This window comes from Talpa europaea (assembly GCF_964194135.1).
Source record: "Talpa europaea genome assembly, chromosome: 14".
Taxonomy (NCBI): domain Eukaryota; kingdom Metazoa; phylum Chordata; class Mammalia; order Eulipotyphla; family Talpidae; genus Talpa; species Talpa europaea.
In genome coordinates, this window is record NC_140082.1 from 52562428 (window position 1) to 52582096 (window position 19669).

Here is a 19669-nt window from a genome sequence, read left to right on the forward strand (position 1 = left end):
CATTTAATAACTGTAGTTACATATCAGTATAATAACAAATGGATATCAATCACCTTTGTTGCGACAGGACTTTTGTTGCTGCTCTGTGGTGGAAACACGATGAGGGACACAACGGTTGTGGAGCAGGTTTGCAAGACAAGACTCTGATACTTGAGCAGAAGTTCTTGTGCCATTTATTGAAAGCAAACAGGATAGTAACATCTGATCATGCGACAATGGCACGAGGAATCAAGTCTAGAGGGTGGGACTGGAATGGGGGACAAAGTTTTACAAGGGACAGGGAAGGGGACATTATGACCATATGTCAAGAGCCATCTGCATCAGCAAAGTATGATATAATCACAGGCAAAGTTCTCCGAGACCACCATGGAGATAGTCATGTAATCAGGTCAACAGTGGCCTAGGCGTCCTCAGGCCTGCCTCGTGATACCAGCTATACTCCATAGGTAGTCAAGGAATTCTCTGCTGTGATTTAGATAGCAAATACATCACAGTTGCCCATGAGCAGCCAGCTAGTAGCCAGATCAGAGGAACCCACACATCTTGAACAAGGAGTGCTTTTTTTTTTTTTAACTGAGATAAATTCACATAAGCTAAAATTAACCATTTTAAAGTGAAAAATTCAAAGATACTTAGTACCTTCACAATGTTGTATGACCACAACTAATAATCTAGTTCAAAAATATTTTCATCAACCCAAAATTAGGAACTCCATACCCAATAAGCAGTTACTCCTCATTTTCCCCGCTCTCCATGCCCTTGGCAATCACCAGTCTTTCTGTCGTTATGGATTTACCTATTGTAGAGATCATATAGATGGATTCATACAATATGTCAGCTTTTTGTAGCTTCTTTCACTTAGCATACTGTTTTCAAGGTCCATTCATGTTTTAGCACATATCAATCCTTCATTTCTTTTCTTTCTTTCTTTCTTTTTTTTTTTTTTTTTTTTTGCATAGAAGAACTGGGGTATAGGCAGAGGTGGGGGGGAGGGTGAGAGGATTTACCAGAGACAAAGTGGGGAACAGAACAAGCAGTTTTACTGAAATACACTGCTGAGGGGAGCAGTGTGTGAGACAGGAGAGGTCTGCTGTGCCATATGTGGGTTAGCTCCCTGGAGGGGAATCAAACTCAGGCTGTAGCAGTGGTGATAGTGCTGAGACCTAACCAAGGAGGACCCCTTTATTCCTTTTCAAGGCTGAATAATATTCATTTGTATGGATATATAGCATTCAGTTTATCCATTCATTTGTTGGTGAACACTTTGGCTAGTGTGAGTAAAGATGCCCTCAACATGTGTGTGCAGGTACTTGTTGGAGTTCTGTTTTCAAGTCTTTGGGGTATATGGTAAGGGATGGAATTCTGAGTCTTATGGAAATTCTGCTTGAGGAGCTACATGAATATCTTTTTCTAATTTGCCGTGAGGCACCATGTGGATGAGCACAGCAGCCCTACCCATGAGAGTTACCCAGTATTCAGGGCTCCCCTCCACCCAGTCCTTGCCAGGAAGGAGCCCAGCCTGAGCCTAGAGGCTCCAGAGAGGAGACTTCCTTTCATGTTCACAGCCCTCATCCAGTAAGAGGCAGGGAGAGGGGTTCAGAGAGGGGCCATTATCCCCTAATCACACTGCAATAAGCAGGGCCCAGACTCAAACCCAGCCTGCCAGGTGCCCAATCAATGCTCCTGACTGCAGTGCCATCGGGCAGAACGGTCAGATTTGGCAGGGCTTCCTGTCTGAACTCCTCCCTGAAATTGACTTGGAAGCCTAGGCCTTTTATTGCCCCTTCCCTGTCTTGTCTATACCCTTATCTCCACCTGTTTTGGGGGCCAGAGTCCAAAGGAGGACTCTCTCCAAGCAGCATATGGCCACGTGACTCCCATTTGTCATCTGTCATCCATCATCTGTCATCTGTCAGCCCCAGGGAGTTTCAGAGAAGATCAGAAAACTGGGGCGATCAATAGTGCTGTTCACTAGACCCATTTGCTTACACTATGCTGGGTGGTGCCTGCTGAGCACCAACTCCAGGCCCCCAACTCTACCCCAAAGCAGGAGAAGAGATTTATGGGGGTTTCTGTGGTCAAGGGTTCCAAATGAGTAAGGGTGGATCTTACCTCCCAGGCCCTCCTGCCACAGCTGTGAGGCCACCATCTTCCACAGAATCAATTATTGATGAGCTCACTGGGCTGGGGAATCCCAGCGGAGAGTCCTGGCTTCACAGAGAGCAAGGGGGCTGGGACAAAATGAGAAGATGAGCTTGTTCCAGGAGGTCTGGCCATGGAGATGAAATAGGCTGTGCTTCCAGTGCTCAGAGGCCAGAGCACCCTCAGGCCAGGAGATGACACCCACCCGTGGGGGATGGAGCCCCAGGGCTGCTTTACTTCCCACCTGCTTTGTATCCAGGAAGGCTGGGTGGGGAGCAAGCAGCCCTGTGACAGGAGGCCCACATGGTTAGGCTCAGACAGGTGGCTGGTGGTGTGTGAATGAGGGGGTGGAGGCCTAGAAGCATCTGAGCTGAGCTGCCTGGAAGGAGGCTCTGTGACAGTTACACTTCCCATCTGCCGATCAACTTCCCTCAGGGGAAGGCCTGACATATGGGAGGTGACATTGGGAGGCCACAGCAGATGGCAGAGGAGCCCAGGGAGATGCTGGGAAGCTGTTGGAAGGTGTCTCCTCTCAGGGCATTCTGCCCAAGACTCCCCAGTCTCCAGGAGCCCCTTCTCCTTCAGAAGAGGAGCCCCTCTCTTTAAGCTGCCTGCTGCCTCTTTCCAAAAACTTCCCACCCCACATATCCTCTTGTTCCTGCCTTGTCCCCAGAGCCTGGAACTCCATGTCTACCTGGGCCTCTCCAGGGTTCACTACCTCTTACACTGTGACAAGTAGAGAGTGAATGTAACAGATACTGTGTCTATCTCTATGTTCCAGTGACCTACATCTTCAGTGACCTGAGGTTTCCCCTGGGTCCCTCCTGAGTGTGAGATTCAGAGGGAGTGGCTACCATCCCCCCAGGCTAGAATGGAGCTAAACGGTTCCTGGATCTCCCTCCCCTCCAGAGGCCTCAGCAGCACTATAGATGGGGGGAGGGGAGCCAGAAAGGCAAGCAGGCCCCCAGGGCACAAGATTAAAGAGACTAAGAGTGAATATTCAGCTCAGAGTCCTTTAGAAGACTTGTCACATGGTTTCAGGGCTGGGGAAGAGCCAATATGGGGGCGGGGCAGGGGCCAGGGATCAGAGTGTGACTAGCTGCGAGATGGTGGTGGGGGGTGCTTCCAGGTAGGTGACTGAAGCAGAGGCAGGGACCAGGAATAGGAAGAAGGCATTTATTCCGTCCCATGCCTCACCTCTGAAACTGCCCCCAACCCTCATATCTGTTAGATGGGGACAGAAGAGTCAGGACACCCAGCCCTCCTGGTTAATGCCTGCAAGGGTCTCAGGTCAGCAGGACTTCGGGGTCCTTCAAGTAAGTGGTGAGGCACACCTGTCTCTGACTACCAAGGAAGGGTAAGGAGGACTACAGTTCTCAGGGGACATCTTGGGCTAGAGTGAAATGTCTGCTGGGACTAACCAGCAGCCCTCCTGCCTGCTTCACACATCTATTGAGTGCAGCTGCAGGCCTTTCATCCTGGAGGTGCTGGGGAAGACAGAAGAGATGATGTTAGGGGGAAAGGATGTCCTGAGCTAATTCCATGCAGGCTTTATGGAATCCACCCCCACTCCAGACCAAAGCCATCAAGACATTGGGACAGGGCCTCCCCGGTGGCGCAGCGGTTGAGCGCTGGGTTGCGAAGCTGCCTGCGGTCTCTGCGGCGCCGGTTCGATCCCCGGCTGCTCCCCGGCCACCAGCGAGGGTCCCACATCGCGCGCAGACCTCTCCTGCCGCCCCTGCTCCTCTTAGCAGTGTGCTTTGGTCCTTCTGCCTGCTCTGCTCCCTGCTCTGGTGAATTCTCTCACCCTCCTGTGCTTCTGACTGTACCCAGTGCATGTATAAACAAAACAAACAAACAAACAAACAAATAAATAAAACATGCCTCTAAAAAAAAAAGACATTGGGACAGACAAATCCCATCATCACCAAAGGGAAGGTGGCTGGGACCTGAGGGTGGAGTTAAGCAGCCAGGTTTGGTATAAAAACCAAACACGTGGGCCTTGGGGGGCTCGCTCTCTCGCTCACCTCCTGGCTTCATGGCTCCGGGCTTGCGGCCAGCTCTCAGAGTGCCATTTGGGATTCCAGAACGGCAGATCGGGTAGGACGCATTTAAAACTTTGTCTCCCACTCTTCTCCCTGAGTTGTACATTTCCTCATTTGCCCTTCCCTTATAAATAAACCTTTTATTAACCTTTCGTGTGTGCCTGCAGTAGAGTATTGATAGGTCCTTTTAAGCGCGCAGGTGAGGACCCACAGTCAGGCAACCCATAACAGTTTGGCACCCAACGTGGTTTCCAAGTTATACCCGCAGTTGACCAGCCCAAAGTAACATTCCATGCGTTGGTCACCATAAGCACACTAGCACAGTCAGGCAACCCGTTTTGTGTCGGGGTTGCCCTATAACAATAACAGTTACCACCCTAGCTTTGGGGGTCCTGTTACAGAGCAAACCCGATATAAAACAGGTTGCCTGACTGTGGGTCCTCACCCGCACTTAAAACGGACTTATTAATACTTAACTGCAGGCACACACAAAAGATTAATAAAAGGTTTATTTACAAGGGAAAGGGAAAATGAGGACATGTACAACTCAAGGAGAAAAGAGGGAAATAAAGTCTTAAATGTGTCTTACCCGTTCCACTGACCTGGAATCCCAAATGGCACTCTGAGAGCTGGCGGTGAGCCAAGAGCCTTGACGACAAGAAGCGAGTGGGCCCAAGACCCATGTGTCTGGTTTTATACCAAACCTGGCTGCTTAACTCCACCCTCAGGTCCCAGCCACCTTCCCTTTGGTGATGATGGGATTTGTCTTTCCCAATGTGCTGATGGCTTTGGTCTGGAGTGTGGGTGGGGTCCACAAAGCCTGTATGGAATTAGCTCAGGACATCCTTTCCCCCTAACAGTCCACAGCTAAGAGAGAAAGCCCAGACACAGACAACCACATCCAGAGGTAACATACTCCAAGTCATGGCACATCATCCCTAACGTCCTGGAGTAGGGGCACACCAGCTGTTGGGCAAGGGAGAGGGCCTGGCACCTGCAAAGACTGCATGGTGACTGGGGATGAAGGCTGGAGCATGGGGAGCCTGCAGGGTGGATGCTAGTGAATGCCAGCATGCATTCACCTGCCAGGGCAAGAGCATGGACTGGGAGGGTCGGGGAGGGGGCCGGAAAATGGGCAAGTGATTTTTCTGAAACTCATGCTTATGGTCCCTGGGTCCCTTTGAGCACTCACTGTGCTGTGGCTGCAGGACGCTGCATGCCTGCATCTACCAGACCATACCAAGAGTGTGTCTCTGCCCCAGAAACACGCAAATTTTCATTTATCTGAATAGACTGTTTACTAGTTATTAGTGAACCACCAGAAATAATCTGATGGAATCCGTGGTGGAAAACAATTGAGCACAAAGATTAACAATGTGTGGAGGGTTGAATAAAAGACCATGATAGCACAGTGGGCACACATGGGACTGTGGTGCTATTAGTACTCAGGAGTTATCAACGGTAAAGGTAGGACATCATTACTTCCCCCACCCAAGCCTGGGGGATGAAGAGGTAAGGGGAGGGAGCTGTGGGGTACTCCAGACTCCCTGGACAGGTTTCTGCTGGTCCTATGGTACCCCGATCCTGCCTGCTCCCAGAACTGCATCTAGTGGCCAAGGTGGGGCCACAGTTCATAGAGGGTTCAGTGAGGCCTCTTTGGGGAATCCTGAGTGTACAAAGCCCTAACTACAGGGATGATTACTTGGCACCTTCAGTAAAAGCTACAAGCCAGACTCAAACCAAGTGTCCCACGTACAGGGCAGGTTAAAATGGACTTGGGTCCATCCGCATGAAGGAAAACTGGCAGCTGCTAAAGGAGCCAGCAGGCTGGGCATGCCTTGGCAGTGAGGGCTCCAGCAGGGCACCAAGAACACAGGCTGCTAAGCAGCGTGTGTGGTAAGAGGTCATTCTGGTTAAACAACAAACCAGCCAACAATGTGGTTGTGCTCACACAGGAACAGTCTGGAAGGAATCCTGCCAGCTGTTAGGGCTTACTTCTGGAGAGGGCCACCGGCTAGAGGGGGACTTCCACTTTGGATTAGACACAAAGCTTCGCACCATCTTGTTTTGCTTTGTTTTGTTTCACAATAAGCACATAATTCTTTCAAGAGTGATTTATATAAAAATGCATTTTATATCTATTAAAAAAAGAAGAGCTAAAAATATGGTGAAGGGGGAGTGAACAGAGAAAGATGCCAGTGTTCTTCCCCAACAGATATTTGGCAATCTCTCAAAGCTAAGAACATTCGTGAGGCTCCTCTGCTGTGCCAGGCCCTGTCCAGGGCACTGGGAGATGGTGCTGACTAGAATAGCTGTCCACAACATTTACCATCTACGAAAAGCAAATATGCCCACTTGCTGATGGCACAAAGGTATGCAGGGATGCGTGGGGAGGGGCAATGTGATGGCATGGAGGGCAGGCCATGCTGGGCAGAACTGCACAGGGGAGGTGAGGGCCAGTCATCCCTGCTCTGGGGGTGCAGGGGAGGTGAAGATGGGGTGCATGCTTGACCGTGGAGGGCTTCCAATGTCCCCCGAAGATGTGTGGCCACCATCACAAAGGTCCCTGAGAGGCACGTGCCCAGTGCTTTCTCATTTCCAGGCTCTTCCTGCCCAGGCTGGCAGGAGAAGGTTGCTGGGGGCAACAGTGAGCACCAGCTTAGCAGAGTCTGGGTGGCTACTGCAGGTGGCAGAGCAGGACAGTGGCATGCTTAAGGGATGTAGAGAGATCCCCCAGGGGTCACTGGGCAGTCTTCTTTCTTAGGGCAGATGAGGGAATGCATTATCTAGGGGAGCAAAAGCAGCTTGGGGGCTGCTCGGGGGGCCCATTCTGCCTGTCCTCACCCCCTGGACAGGAGGGTAGAATCCCAGGAATCGAGGAGGAGTCAGAGACAGTCCATTGGCCAGAAGTGCCTGAGAGAACTTATCAGTCCTCCTCTGGAGAGGGCTCCCAGAGGCTGCAAGTCTGTGGAAGAGGGAGGGTAAGTGTGAGGACCAGGGCTCTGAGGCCCATAACTACATGTCCTGTCAGCAACAGAAAAATTTCAAGCAGGGATGGCAGGTGGGTTTCCCTCATGAACCAACTTTGATAAGTCCTGCTCGCCTGGACCACTGAGATGAGGATTCTGAGGCCAGTCTAGGAAGCCGGAAAAGTGTGCCAAGGTGGACTTCTGATGTGTGCTGAGGGCAAGGGATGTAGGCCGTGTGGTGCAATGTCCCATGTCTGCAGTCCTGAGATCTCTCAAAGCGAAGGGGTACTGCCTGGTGTCTCTGTAGGTATGAGTGGCTTTCCAGATGATTACCAGTGCCCACACCCTCAGCTGGGCAGTCCTGAGGGTCTTTCCAGGCAGACAAGTCATAGAGCTCAGCCTCCATGTCTCCTCTCCAGTCACGGGAACCACTATCTGTGCATGTGAAAGGAATGGAGGACTCTGATGCAGACTCCAGCTAACAGCAACCCAGGCTGGTAGGCCTCTTGCTCTCCTGGGCCTTAGGTAGACTGTTGTCCATCCCTGTACAAAGGGAGAAGTCACTTGGCATCAACCAAACACCCAATGCTTACATTGGGTAAGGCACCCCCATGGATATCCTTGTGACTGATGGTTAGATTCATGAGCCTGAACCCCTAAGGCCTCTTATCCAAGACCTTGGTGACCTAGCATAGGCCAGGAGGCCCGGAACGCATTCCAGGTGGTGGAATAGAAAGGGCAAAGGCATAGATTAGGAGCACCCACAGTCAGGACACTTCCATGGAGCTAGGGCTGCCTAGGCAAGCCCACAAGCAGGAGGACAAGGAAACCTGGGAGGTTGGGGAGAAGGGTGTTCTGAGTTGGCGGGCAGGGTCGCAGAGTCTGCGGAACTGATATCAGAGTGACAGGAGAAAGGACAGCCCAGGGAGACCCACCAAAGGGCAGCAGAAAGAGCTAAGTTAAGGATCTCGCTTGGGCTTGGGGCAGGGAGAAGGTGGACATGGATTTTAGGCCACAGCCTGCTCCCAGCCCTGACATGCCGCCTGTACGCACGGATGAGGTCTCCATCGCCGACCTGGAGCCGGGCACTGCTTCTCCTCTCCAGGTCCTGAAGCACCGACTGCTCAAACGCCAGGGCAGCTACACGGCTGAAGAACGCCTTCACATTCTCCCCTGTGGGCCCACGAGACAGCCATGACCCTGCCCGCCTCTGCTGTCACCCACAGGTGCATTTGGTTGGGAGCTGGCTCACATGGGAGCCAGGGCAGCCAACCTCTGGCTGGTACGTGGCCTCTTCCAGAGCAGTTCTGATGGTCACCACCACCACATGGGAGTGCAGCTCCAAACAGCAGAGCACAGGGGATGGGCCTGTCAGCCTGGTTTCACATCTGTCCCAGGTGCCTCCTGACTCTGCCATCTGCCACAGAATCTCCCTTAAATCTCTGTCAGTTTTCCAGCATCTATTCTATTCAATAGCTACTGAGTACCTCCTATGGGCCAGGTGCTGGGATGTACAGACACTGTTGTACCTGCTCTCCTGTCACTTTTGAGCACATGTCTAATGGGTAGCTGTGAGCATTTAAGTCCTCTTAGCCCCCATGTGGAGGCCACACATCTGGGCACAGCATCAGGCTCCAGCCCTCAACATGCACACTGAGCTTGTGCAGCTAACACCCTGTACAACAGTGCGGGAAGATCCTGCTTGGCCCCCAGGAAGCTCTCAGTGAATGTTCTGGCACTCTAATAGGCAGGCAGGGTACTCACAGGGCACAGGGACACTGTCAGGAGGGGCAGAGTACTCTGGGTTCTGCCACATTTTTGTGTTGGGCCCGTGGTGCCTCCACCCCAGGTCCCCAGCACTCTTGCTGCCACCTCACCCAGTCCCTGGCCAGACATCCATTGCAGCAGCATTGAGCAAGGACTACCAGACACATTCCTGAGTTCCCAGTCTCTGGGGACTACTAAACATCAGGCACTGCATGTTATTTCATTTCATGTCCCGATAACCTGTTTTCAAAGTCTGTTATTTGCTTCTCTGCATTTTCTAATTTTTCCTCAGTGAATACACGTGATTTTTGTAATGTAAAACATGTTTTGTTCATTAAAAGCAAAATGAGATAGTTAGCATCACCCCGCTTAGCAGATGAGAACACTGAGGCTCAGAGACATTAGAGATCTTGTCTGGGGGTAGGGTAAACGGTGGCCCATGGGTGAAGGTGACTTAGGGGTCAAGGGCGCAGTGTGGCAAAGGAGTAGACTGGATGAGGGCTAAGGGGGCATGAATACCCTTTCAGGGCAGCCATGCCACCTGGGGAAGGGATGGGACTTCTGTGTGTGCTGGGGGGGCCTCCCACGCAGCTGCCACAGATTGGGGACAGGATGGTGTAGTGGTTACAGATGTTCTCATCCCATCCCTGCCACTTCCTCCCATGACCCTAGAAGAGACTTCATGGGAAAAGAACAGAGCTGCCTCACAGGTGGTGTGGGGGCTGCACTAGAGAACACAGAGGCCCAGGGGCAGGTATCACTATCCCTCCTGTCCCTTCCAGAGGGGAAGAGATTCTTCTCAGGCAACAAATGGTCTTGCAGTTATAGCACATCTGGACTATGACCTAGATATATACTAGAGCTGCAGAAGGAAACACAAGAGCCTCCCACAGCTGGCCCTGAACCTCCCATGTTGACAATTCTGCACCCACTCACCCGTCTTGGCTGACACTGACCAGTACTCCGCCTGCAACTGGTTGGCCAGGCGCACAGCCTCCGCTTCCACTTGCTCACACGCCGCCCCTGACTGGGAGAAGTGGTCCTCCTGACCCAGCTCCCCGGGACCTCCTATAGGGAGGTACCCAGGGGAGTAGCTGCCCGCTGTGCCTCCTCCCTCCCCAGTGTGGGGGCCTTGGGGATGCTGGCCCAGGGGTTGGTGAGTCCCAGCTACTCTTCTCTGATGAGATGCGCACAGGGAGCTAGAGTGCTCCTAACTTTCAGTTCCAGGGCCTGTATTCTTCAAATTCCCATCTGGGCACATCAGTGCCACCCACCCCCTCCTCAAGCTGGGGCTGAAAGCAGATGCATTTTCCCAAGGGCCACCCAGGCCTCCAGCTCTACTTTGCTCACCAGAAGGTCCTTCTTGGTTCCTACAAGGAACACGAAGCAGGAGCCTGACTCATTCTCTCTCAGTGCATCCTCCAGCCACTGCCTGGAATGCACAGAGAGGAGATGGGCTGAGAGATGCGTCCCTCCACTCACTCACCTAGAGGGCCCAAGGAAGACCAGGGGACAGAGGTGCATACCAGCGTCCTCCCCAGAGCTGGGAGCACAGAGCTAGGAGGTGTAGGAAGGACATTTTGACTTTCCTTGATTGGGGCACTCATCCTGCAGCAGAAAGGGCCTCTTCTAGACTGAAGGGGTGGGAATGTGAAGGCACCCGGCAGGGGACGGGAAGACTCTGTCCTGGCCTAGCCCTTCCCTGGCCCAGTGTCAACTCGGTTGAGTCCTGCACTTTGGTCAACTGAAACCATCCCCTGGACTCCCCAAAGGTCCTGGGAAATGTCAGCTATGAGTGCCTCAAACAAAAGTAAGGTTAAAAAAAAAAGAGGCTTTGGCTCATTAGCTGGATGATTCTGAGCTGAAGCAAGATTGAGTCATGCTGCCAACTCTCTTGCCCACATCTCAGCCCAAACAGCAAGTGCCTGATTAGTTCTGTCACCTCAGACAGCATTGGCTATATAACTGGCAGGGCCTACAGCAAAGTGAAAATGTGAGGCCCTCATCCCATGATGATGAAGGCTTTCAAGATGGCCCTTCTGCGCATAGAGACCCATGAAATGGCACTGGCAGGCCCTGAGCTGGCCCTGGTCTCAGCAGATGGGTGCAAATCTTGAGGGATTAAAAAAGTGCCTGAATAGCAGGTGGCCAGTGGGCAGTTGGTCCTAACAAATGAACCCGGCCACATGTAGGGGCTCAGTCCACTGGCCTGGGCTTGGCCACTTCTAGGCCACTTCCTGAGACCAGCATCTTGGGGGTCACAGAGTCCCACACTTGCCTGGTGTGCTCCAGAGTCTGCACGTCAGAGAGGTCAAAGGCGGTGATGATCACTGCACACACAGGTGGAAGCAAGAACTGCTCAGCAACTGCTCAGCAACATGTGAGGCAAATACAGAGTGACAAGACCCCCGGGACTCTCCCTGCTCCCAGGAAGAGCCCAGCTTTTGTGGAACTGTGAGGGTGCCCCTCAGGCACTCAGCCCTAGACCCCACAATGAGGAGCTACCCCATGGCTGCCCCTTTCTGACCCTAGGCATAGGGGGGACACAGGGAGGCAAGATGAATTTGTGGGCTCCTGAGTTCAAATCTCCCTGTGCCAGTTATAGCTAAGGGGGCTCGGTGAGGGCCTAAACTACTGAGAGTCGTTTAGGAGGTCTTGCCTGGAGGGCAGTCCTCCTGTGGTCCACCTCCTCCCCTCCACTCTGGTCCAACCTCTCCCCCACCACCCCCTGGAATTGATTCTGTTCCTTTCTGGGGTCTCTAGACAAGCTCTTCCCTGAGTATTTCCCTGGGCTGAAAATGGGGTTGATACTTATAAGGAGCACCATCACAGGTCCCTAAATTAGGATGTGATTGTCAGGGCTAGCTCAGGCCCTGGCTGGAAGGTGGATTCCTTGTGCCCGAGGACCAGCCTAGGTGTCTCCTCAGCGGGTCCTGAGGACAGGTTTGGTGCAGAGGGCTTCTTGTTGTTGAGCGCCAGAGTGGGAGCTCCCTGCTGCACCTGGTTGAGGGCCACTGCCATTACCGGGCTTCTTACCTTGGGCACCTCGGTAGTAGGCGGATGCGATGCACTTGAACTTCTCCTGTCCTGCTGTATCCCAGCTGTGCCAGCAGAGAGAGAGCGAGAAAACAAAAGGTGACAGATTAAGTAGCTGCAGTGGTCTGAACCAGCAGACTCGAGGGCTCACACACCCAGGGTGAGAGAAAAGAGTAGGGGGCAAAGGCAGAGGCCTGGTAAATGTCAGCAGGTAAGGGCAAGGGGTGCAGGGGCAGCCATGCAGAACATGAAGGCAGAAGACCCAGGCAGGAGAGGGCAGAGCTGTAGAGCATGGGCAGGCTGAAAGCATCCTCTCAGTGCCAGGGGAGGAAAACAGGGACAGCCTAAATTCAGTGGGCCACAAAGAGGCAGAGGCATTGGGTCTGGCAGGGAAGGAGATAGAGGGAGAGGGGGTAGGGGAGTAGAGAGCATTTTTGTGAAAGGGAGAATGTGTCAGGCCTGAGGAAGGCACGTAGATTGTGTGGCCTCCATCAGAGCTCTGTCTTCCAGATGGGAACAGAAATTCAGAGGCCTGAGGTGACTTTCCAGAGGCAACCATGCTGGCCTGGCAAGTGGGATCACAGAGGGCCTGGTGGGGGAAGGGCCGGGGCACAGAGTCAGAGCTTGGGGAGGCAGAGGCCTCATGGGAGGTCATGGGTGGGTGGGCACTCAAGACTGTGAGGACTTTCTCACATTCAATAACTAACATTCAATGCCCATCAGGGCAGAGGCGGTCTTGGAACCTAGGGTCTTGGAACCTAGAAACCAAGCTTCACAATGCCACCCAGGTCCGGCTTGTCTAAATGGGTCCCCACTGAGCACCACAGGGCAGCTGAGAAAGAGCTAGCCAAGGCCTCCCTCATGGGTCTCCTCAAAGTCCACCACAAGTCATGCAGGAAACGGTGACATCATGGCAACTTACATCTGGAGGCTGTAGGGAATCCCAGCTATCTCAAAGCGCTCAATTTCAAAGTCTACCCCGATGGTGGCCTTGTAGTCACGGTCAAAAACATTCTTGCAAAACCTGTGGGAGCCGAGGAAGTCATCAGAGAGGCTGTGTGCAAAAGCTTCATTCATAACAGTGAAAGTCTGGATACAACAAAAAGTTCGCATTTTTTTTCTCAGAGGAAACCAGACCAAGGCTGGAGGGAGCCCCAACAAGAAGCATGTGGGGAAGGGAGGCCGTAGCCAACACTGCCAGTCAGGAATGGTGAAGAGAAACTGGGGGTCCATTCGCAGGAAGTATGGTTTGGTGTGAGCCCATGGCTCCCGGGGGAAGGTATGCCAAACGCCAACATCCTGGGATGCCGACTCTCAACCTGACCCTGCCACCTTCCCCAGTGTCTTGCACCTCCTCCAAGGTGTCGTTCCCAATAGTTACACAGCTTGGACACATTGCTACCTCAGGCAAAGGAGTAGCAACTTGGTGTGGGGAGGTGTGGCCGAGGTACCTGTGAATGAGGCTGGTCTTGCCCACATATAGATCGCCGAGGACAACCACCTTGGAGAGTTTGAGCCTGTCAGGAATATGTGCAAATTACTCTCAAGCATGGTCACAAAAGCATCTTCACACACACAGGCCCTTCCTTTCCTGTAATCCCCACCCATAAGCCATCCTTCTATTCTGGACAGGGGTTGTGCCACCTGCTGAAACCCTTGGCCCCACCCTGGCCCTCGAAGAAAGGGTGGGAGAATCTGCATTTGTTCTGGGGGCCCGCTACCCCTGGTGTGGTACTCTGATACCAATGGACCCAAGTCTCTGTTGTAAGAATTAGAAGCAGGCTTCTAAGAATTAGAAGCAGGCTGAGGAAGCAAAGGGAGGAGCCCCAGGTCAGGCCACGCCCGAGCTGGGGTGCAGCCAGGAACCTGGAGTACACTGAGGGTACAGACACAGTGCCCATGTGTAGGGGTCACAGGCACAAGGGGCAGAACCCTTCACCTTCCTACCCAGCCCTAGGGCTTATGCCCCAGGCTTATGCTCCTTGTTCTTTGTAAGCAGACACTCCCTGACTGGGACACCATTGTCACCAGTGCCCTGGAGATGTCTGTAAGGGCCAGGCAAGGCCAAGGGGCATGTCACGGAAAGAACATGTCTGGGCTGTGGCTTGTGGTATTGGTTCTGTGGCTCCCGGGCTATCTGGGGATCCTGCTCACTGTGTGTGTCCTGCAGTAGTGTTCCCTAAGGGTTTCTGCAGCTCATGCCAAAGGACCTCAGGTAGTGAAAGCCACCAACCTGGCTAAATATCCTCCACCTGCAGACAGCAAGGCACTGCGTTACCCAGGGACCTAGTGCAGCCCACCAGCCTTGTCTGCAGGGGTAGGGGCTGTGTCTCCTCTGCTCCCAGGCAGCCCCTAATCCTGGGACAAGGAATCCCTGACTCTCCTTCTCAGATGAGGGAGAAAAGGTACTGCTGAGGTGTCATGGGGGATCATCTATGCCCAATTCCCCCACTTCCCACAGTATAGAGAAGGGTCATGGAGAAACTGTGTGAAGCACCAGGTATAGAATCAGCACTCCCAGGCCTCTTTGGTGGCACAGGGTTTAAAGACAGAGCTATCAGGCTATCCCCAGACACTGCAGCAGGAGTTCGATCCCTGGCCAGCCAGGGGGCAACCCACATGGCAGTGTATTTCACTGCCCTCAGCAGTGTATTTCAGTAGATCACCTGATCTGCTCCCCACTCTCTCTGGTGAATCCTCTTACCACCTGCACCTCTGGCTTACACCCCAGTTCTTGTAGGCATACATAAATAAACCTTGAAAAAATCAGTATTCCCCAAGCCAGTGGCCATTCCTCTCACCCCAGACCATGGTGCTTTGACCATTCTGACTTGACCCCTGCCTCACTTTGTGCTGCCTTGGGAACTGGGCAAACTGGGACCTGGGTCTCTGTCAAGGCCTCCCCTCACCTGTGTGACAACTGTGAGCTCACCCAACCCCCTGAGTTGGCTGGGAGGTCCTCAGGCTGCGGCGAAAGCTGGCTCTTGTACCAGACTGTTACAAGACCCCATGTCAGCAGGGCCAGGTGTAGCTGAGGCAGGGACAGGGCAGACATGGCGTTGGCCCTCAAATAAGGACTCCAGACAGACCAACCCCCAATTCCATGAGATAAGTGTGGTTTGGACACAGGAGAGATACCTCACCCAGCCCAGGCTGGGTGGAGACAGTTGTGGGAGCCTCAGAGTAGCCCCCAGGGGACCTGACACATAATGAGACCTGAAGAGTAGGAAAGACACTGCAGGCACAGGCAACAGACATGTGCTGAGATTTCTGGCTAAGCACTCACGTGCACGACTCGCTGGGGAAAGGAATGCTGTTGTACGTGGCAGAGGTGTGTCCAGGTATAGGCAGATCAAACTCCCAATCACCTTCAGGCCAGGCCTGTAGGATTGCACCAGTGTTTCATTTGTCCACTCACACACTCATTTTTGCCTCCTACCACACCCTGCACCCCCTGGAATGACGATGCTCACCCAACAGTCCCCGTGTTCCCGCGCTGGCAGGCAGTGCTGACCTGGCCGTGGAAGTGCTCCTTGAGCTGCAGGCAGGCAGCAGGTGTGTACCACTGGAAAGAGACAGACACATAGACAGGTGGACAGAACACCTTGCAAAGCTGTGGCTCCATCACTGAGCAGGCAGCTAGGTGGTGACTTACTTGCCAGCATTCCTGTCCTCCACTGCCAGATGAGGCTGGCAGGTGCCTTAGCTTTCCCTGATTCTTCTGTCACATCTGTCCCTGAGCTTGTCAGAGGTCTTGGGACTCCAGTGGACTGTGAGTCCCAAGGAGGAACAGCAGAGGTTAGTCGGCAGGAAAGGCCAGACCCCAGGTCTCTCTAGATGGGAACAGGTGTTCCCTCTGTGAGTGTGTGGCAGGACTCTGTTCTCTCTGGACCTCTTGGCGAGACAAGGGATGGACTGGAAGTTTCCTATTAACTCCAAGATCCTTCCATACCTCTTAATGATCTCTGATGCCATTTTTGTTTAAAAAGTATGCACATATGTACATGGAAAATGTCCTGGAAGTCACTGCCCCTTTTCCTGGAAGATTCAGATGGGCAGTGATTTAAAAGCTGGAACTTTAGGATCAGGAAGATCTGTGTCCACTCATGGTCACTGTGTGACCATGGGCAGTGGCCTAATGTCTCTGAACTTTAATTTCCCCCTCTATAAAACCTCAGAGACGGGCCTCCCTGGTGGCGCAGTGGGTTGAGTGCAGCGCTGTGAAGCTGTCCTCAGCCTCTACAGTGCAGGCTCGATTCCCGGTCGGCCAGGGAGATACCCACATGTTGTGGCAAACCTCTCCTGTCTCACCCGCTGCTCCCCTCAGTAGTGTTTTGGTCGTCTGCCTGCTCTGCTCCCTGCTCTTCCTCTGGTGAATTCTCTCACCCTCCGCACCTCTGGCCTGTACCCCAGTTCTTGTATAAATAAATAAATCTTTAAAAAAAAAAACCTCAGAGACTTGGGAGGATAAAATGAGACCCTGTTTGTAAAGCTATCAGCACAGAGCTAACCTGGCACACACTAAGCTCAATAATGCCATAACACACATTGAATACATATTTGTTAATAATTAGAAAAAGTGACATTAAACACTTAAGATGTCCATACATTCTGCTATCACGTTGGCGAAGGCTAAGTATGGACCATCGCAAGCATGTGGGGAGAAGGGCATAGGTGGAGACGGCTGGAGTGCTCTGTAGGATATGACAGTGGTCCCCTGAGCCACTGGCACTGTCCTTCAGCACACCGTGGGGACCTCAGCTGCACTGCAGCAAGGATGGAGGCCCTATCCCTTACCCTAGTGTTTCTTCTCAGGCACTGACATGGACTCTGCTCTGGCCCATCTGTTCTCTCAGCTGCTGGGAGACTGAGGCAGCAGGGATAGTGGAAAGAGCTTTGCAAACAGGCAAGTCATGAAATTCACTGGACCTCAGTTTCCTCATCTATAAAGCTGGGACAGTCATAACAGCAGCTGTTTATGCTTCACTGGAGGATTAAATGGATAATGCGGTAACTGCTTCACCCAGCAGCCCACATTCACAGGGAAAGTTCAGCTACCCCATGAGAGGGATGGCTGCTTTTTCCTGTTGACTTCCACATCAGCTTCAAGCTGGGGGCTGTCTAGAGAGTGGTGAATAGAGGAATTCCACTGTTTTGAACAAATTCGAAGTGTAATAAGGAAGGTTGGGTTGGATGTGTAAGCTGATTTTAGAGACAGAGGAATTGAAGGACATGGAGTTGGGGGTAGGATGTGCCCCACCTGACTGTCAACTTCTCAGGTCTGAAGTTGTGTGGCCCTGGAGTGCAGCATGAACTTGGCCAGCAGTGGCCTGTGACCCCTGACTGCACAGGTAAGAGGGGGAGAATCTCACCCTGTTTGAAAACAGGAGGGATGCCCAGGCTGCCTCCTGGGAAAGAGGAAAATAGGAGGTCTGGAGTCACTACACCTGGGTCAAGTCCCTGCTCTACCACACCCAGCTGTGGTGACATTCACAGCCTGCCTGACCTTTCTGAGATTAGTTGTCCTGCTCTGTAAATGGGGTCTTTCAACCCTTGAGACCTGGACTGCATTGTGACAATCACACTTCCCTTCCTTTGGACTCATTAAATAATAGTCTCTGTCATCCCTGGTACTACTGTCACACTCTAAAGCAACTGCCTGGGTCTCAGCTGAGACTGAAAACCCTGGAGGAATTGTCTGTGGGTCTGAGGCACTTATGATTTCTGTGTGGTGCATGGAGGAGAGGAGGCAGAAAAGAGGGAGGAGGAACGATTGTAGCCCCCAAAGACCCACAGCCTACTGTCACCTTCTTCCTTCTCACTGACTGGAGCACAGACAAAAGGCCACTCCATGGAGAAGGTCTCCCTCCATGCCTGTCTCAAGCCACAAGGATTTTATGCCTCCTTCCAGAGATACCTAATGCACTGTAAACAGTCGCTTGTTTCTTTTCTCCCCTCTCCTTTTTTTCACACATAGGAGGCTGCAACACACAATTCTCCATTCCTTGCATTTTCACTTAATTTACTTTAGCTCTCATGGCACATCAGCAGCTGAAAAGGTGCCTCATCTTTCCTTGCATCTGGGTTAGGAAGTAGTAGTTTGCTAAGTAGTTCCCTCCAGGAGGACACTTACATACATTGTGTCTGACCTTCTGCTTTACAAACTACCCCATTGTCTGACCTTGAATGGTTGCATTAGATGGTGGGGCTTCTGCAATGATGGGGAATATTGTCCCACTGTCTCTTATAGAGGCTGTACCGAGATGAATTACTAGATGCAATTAAAATTGGATTTTACTACAGATGGCAGAGAACTGTGAGTTTTCAGCAGAAACTAAAGGCTGAAGGGTAAAGGGGGAGAACCCTGAATTTGGCGTCAGGAAACTAAAGTGCTGTTTTGATAAACGTAGTAATAATGCATACAGCAGCAAGCCTGGCTACATGGGAACTACTACTTACCATGAGCTATGCACTTTATGTAAGAGGAATTATTATGAATCAGCAGCTCTGAGAGGTTGCCCATTAATGACAGGGTCAGCCTTCACTTGGGACTGAGTACATGTCCTTAAGCTCTATGCCTCACTGCCTCCTTAATTTGCTGACCCACCTTGGGTATGTCAATGCCAACTCTCCCAGCTTCTCAGGAAATATGATAAGTCCCAGGGGCCTGTCAGCAAGGACTGACCGCCCCCTTTCACCTGCTTTGTTCTGGTGAGTGGGGTGGGAGAGGGGGGAAGCTGAATGTAGAAAGCTGAATGTCAGGAGCGCAGTGCACCCAGAAGGCGCTGACCTAAGAGACTCTCTACCTTAGGGAAACTGGCGATGATGCGGTCCCGGCTCACAGGGGGCCCCAAAGGCGTCAGGGAGGACCTCATCCTTCCAGAGTCCTGTGGACCCAACCAGGGGAAAGAGAGTTAGGGAGTCTGCAAATCCCTGGGGACTCACCTGCAAGTTTATGCTTAACCTTTCAGCAGTTTTAAAACCAGATCCAAGCCTCCGTTTCTCTCAGGCATATCATCCAGAGGTCATCTGGACATGGGAAGTCAGGTAATGTCCCTCAATCTGCAGGTAGTATTGGGGTGTGGAGAAGGGAAACAGGCCTGCCTGAGAGTCAGGAAGTTCCGGGTCTCCTTTTGGTTTTCCAACCAGGCAAAACCCCTCTCTGCGCTTATCACTAGGGTATGAGGCTTGAGGCCTGGCACATAGGCTAGGTTGTGCCTCATGAAGGGGCGGGGTGAATAGAAAGGTGGAAGTAGAGGGGGGAGGGGTCCCCAGTTTCTAGTCTGTAAGGGATGAAGCCTCTGGGTAGGCTGGGGACCCTAGGGTTCAAATGGGGAGGAGAACCTGAGTCTCCTCCAGGACCAGAACCAGCCTGGTCTAGGGCAGGAGCTCAGGATATGAGGCAGTCACAGCGTCAGGTCATGGCGGTGAGTGGGAGGTGGGAGGGGAACGCGGCGCACTCCCGCCCCCGGGTTCCGGGTCGTGCCCGCACTGGGGTGGGCGGAGGGTGGGACAGAGGGAGCGGCGGACTCACCCACGGCGGCTGCAGAAGCTCCAGGCTCCGCGCGGCCTAGATCCCCGGTACCCTGGGCGGCGATCACCACGGCAACGAGGGCCACGCGGGAACTGCCGGCATCTGTCCAATCAGGATCGTTGGGGGCGGGGTCTGGGCGGACCTGACCGAGGAAAGCGTCTCAAGGGCGGCCAGCC

General features: G+C 52.7%; 1 protein-coding gene across 1 annotated transcript; it reads right to left on the reverse strand.

Annotated features, from left to right (window-relative positions):
• Positions 1–7634: 7634 nt before the first annotated feature.
• On the reverse strand, positions 7635–18834 carry RAB36 (RAB36, member RAS oncogene family; the record flags this gene model as incomplete). The annotated part of the gene is made up of 10 exons (XM_084254176.1): positions 7635–7699; positions 8210–8329; positions 9860–9950; positions 10274–10351; positions 11198–11253; positions 11960–12024; positions 12882–12983; positions 13411–13476; positions 15433–15524; positions 18766–18834. The coding sequence occupies 10 exons, from the start codon at positions 18832–18834 to the stop codon at positions 7635–7637; spliced, it is 804 nt and encodes a 267-aa protein (XP_084110302.1).
• Positions 18835–19669: the final 835 nt, after the last annotated feature.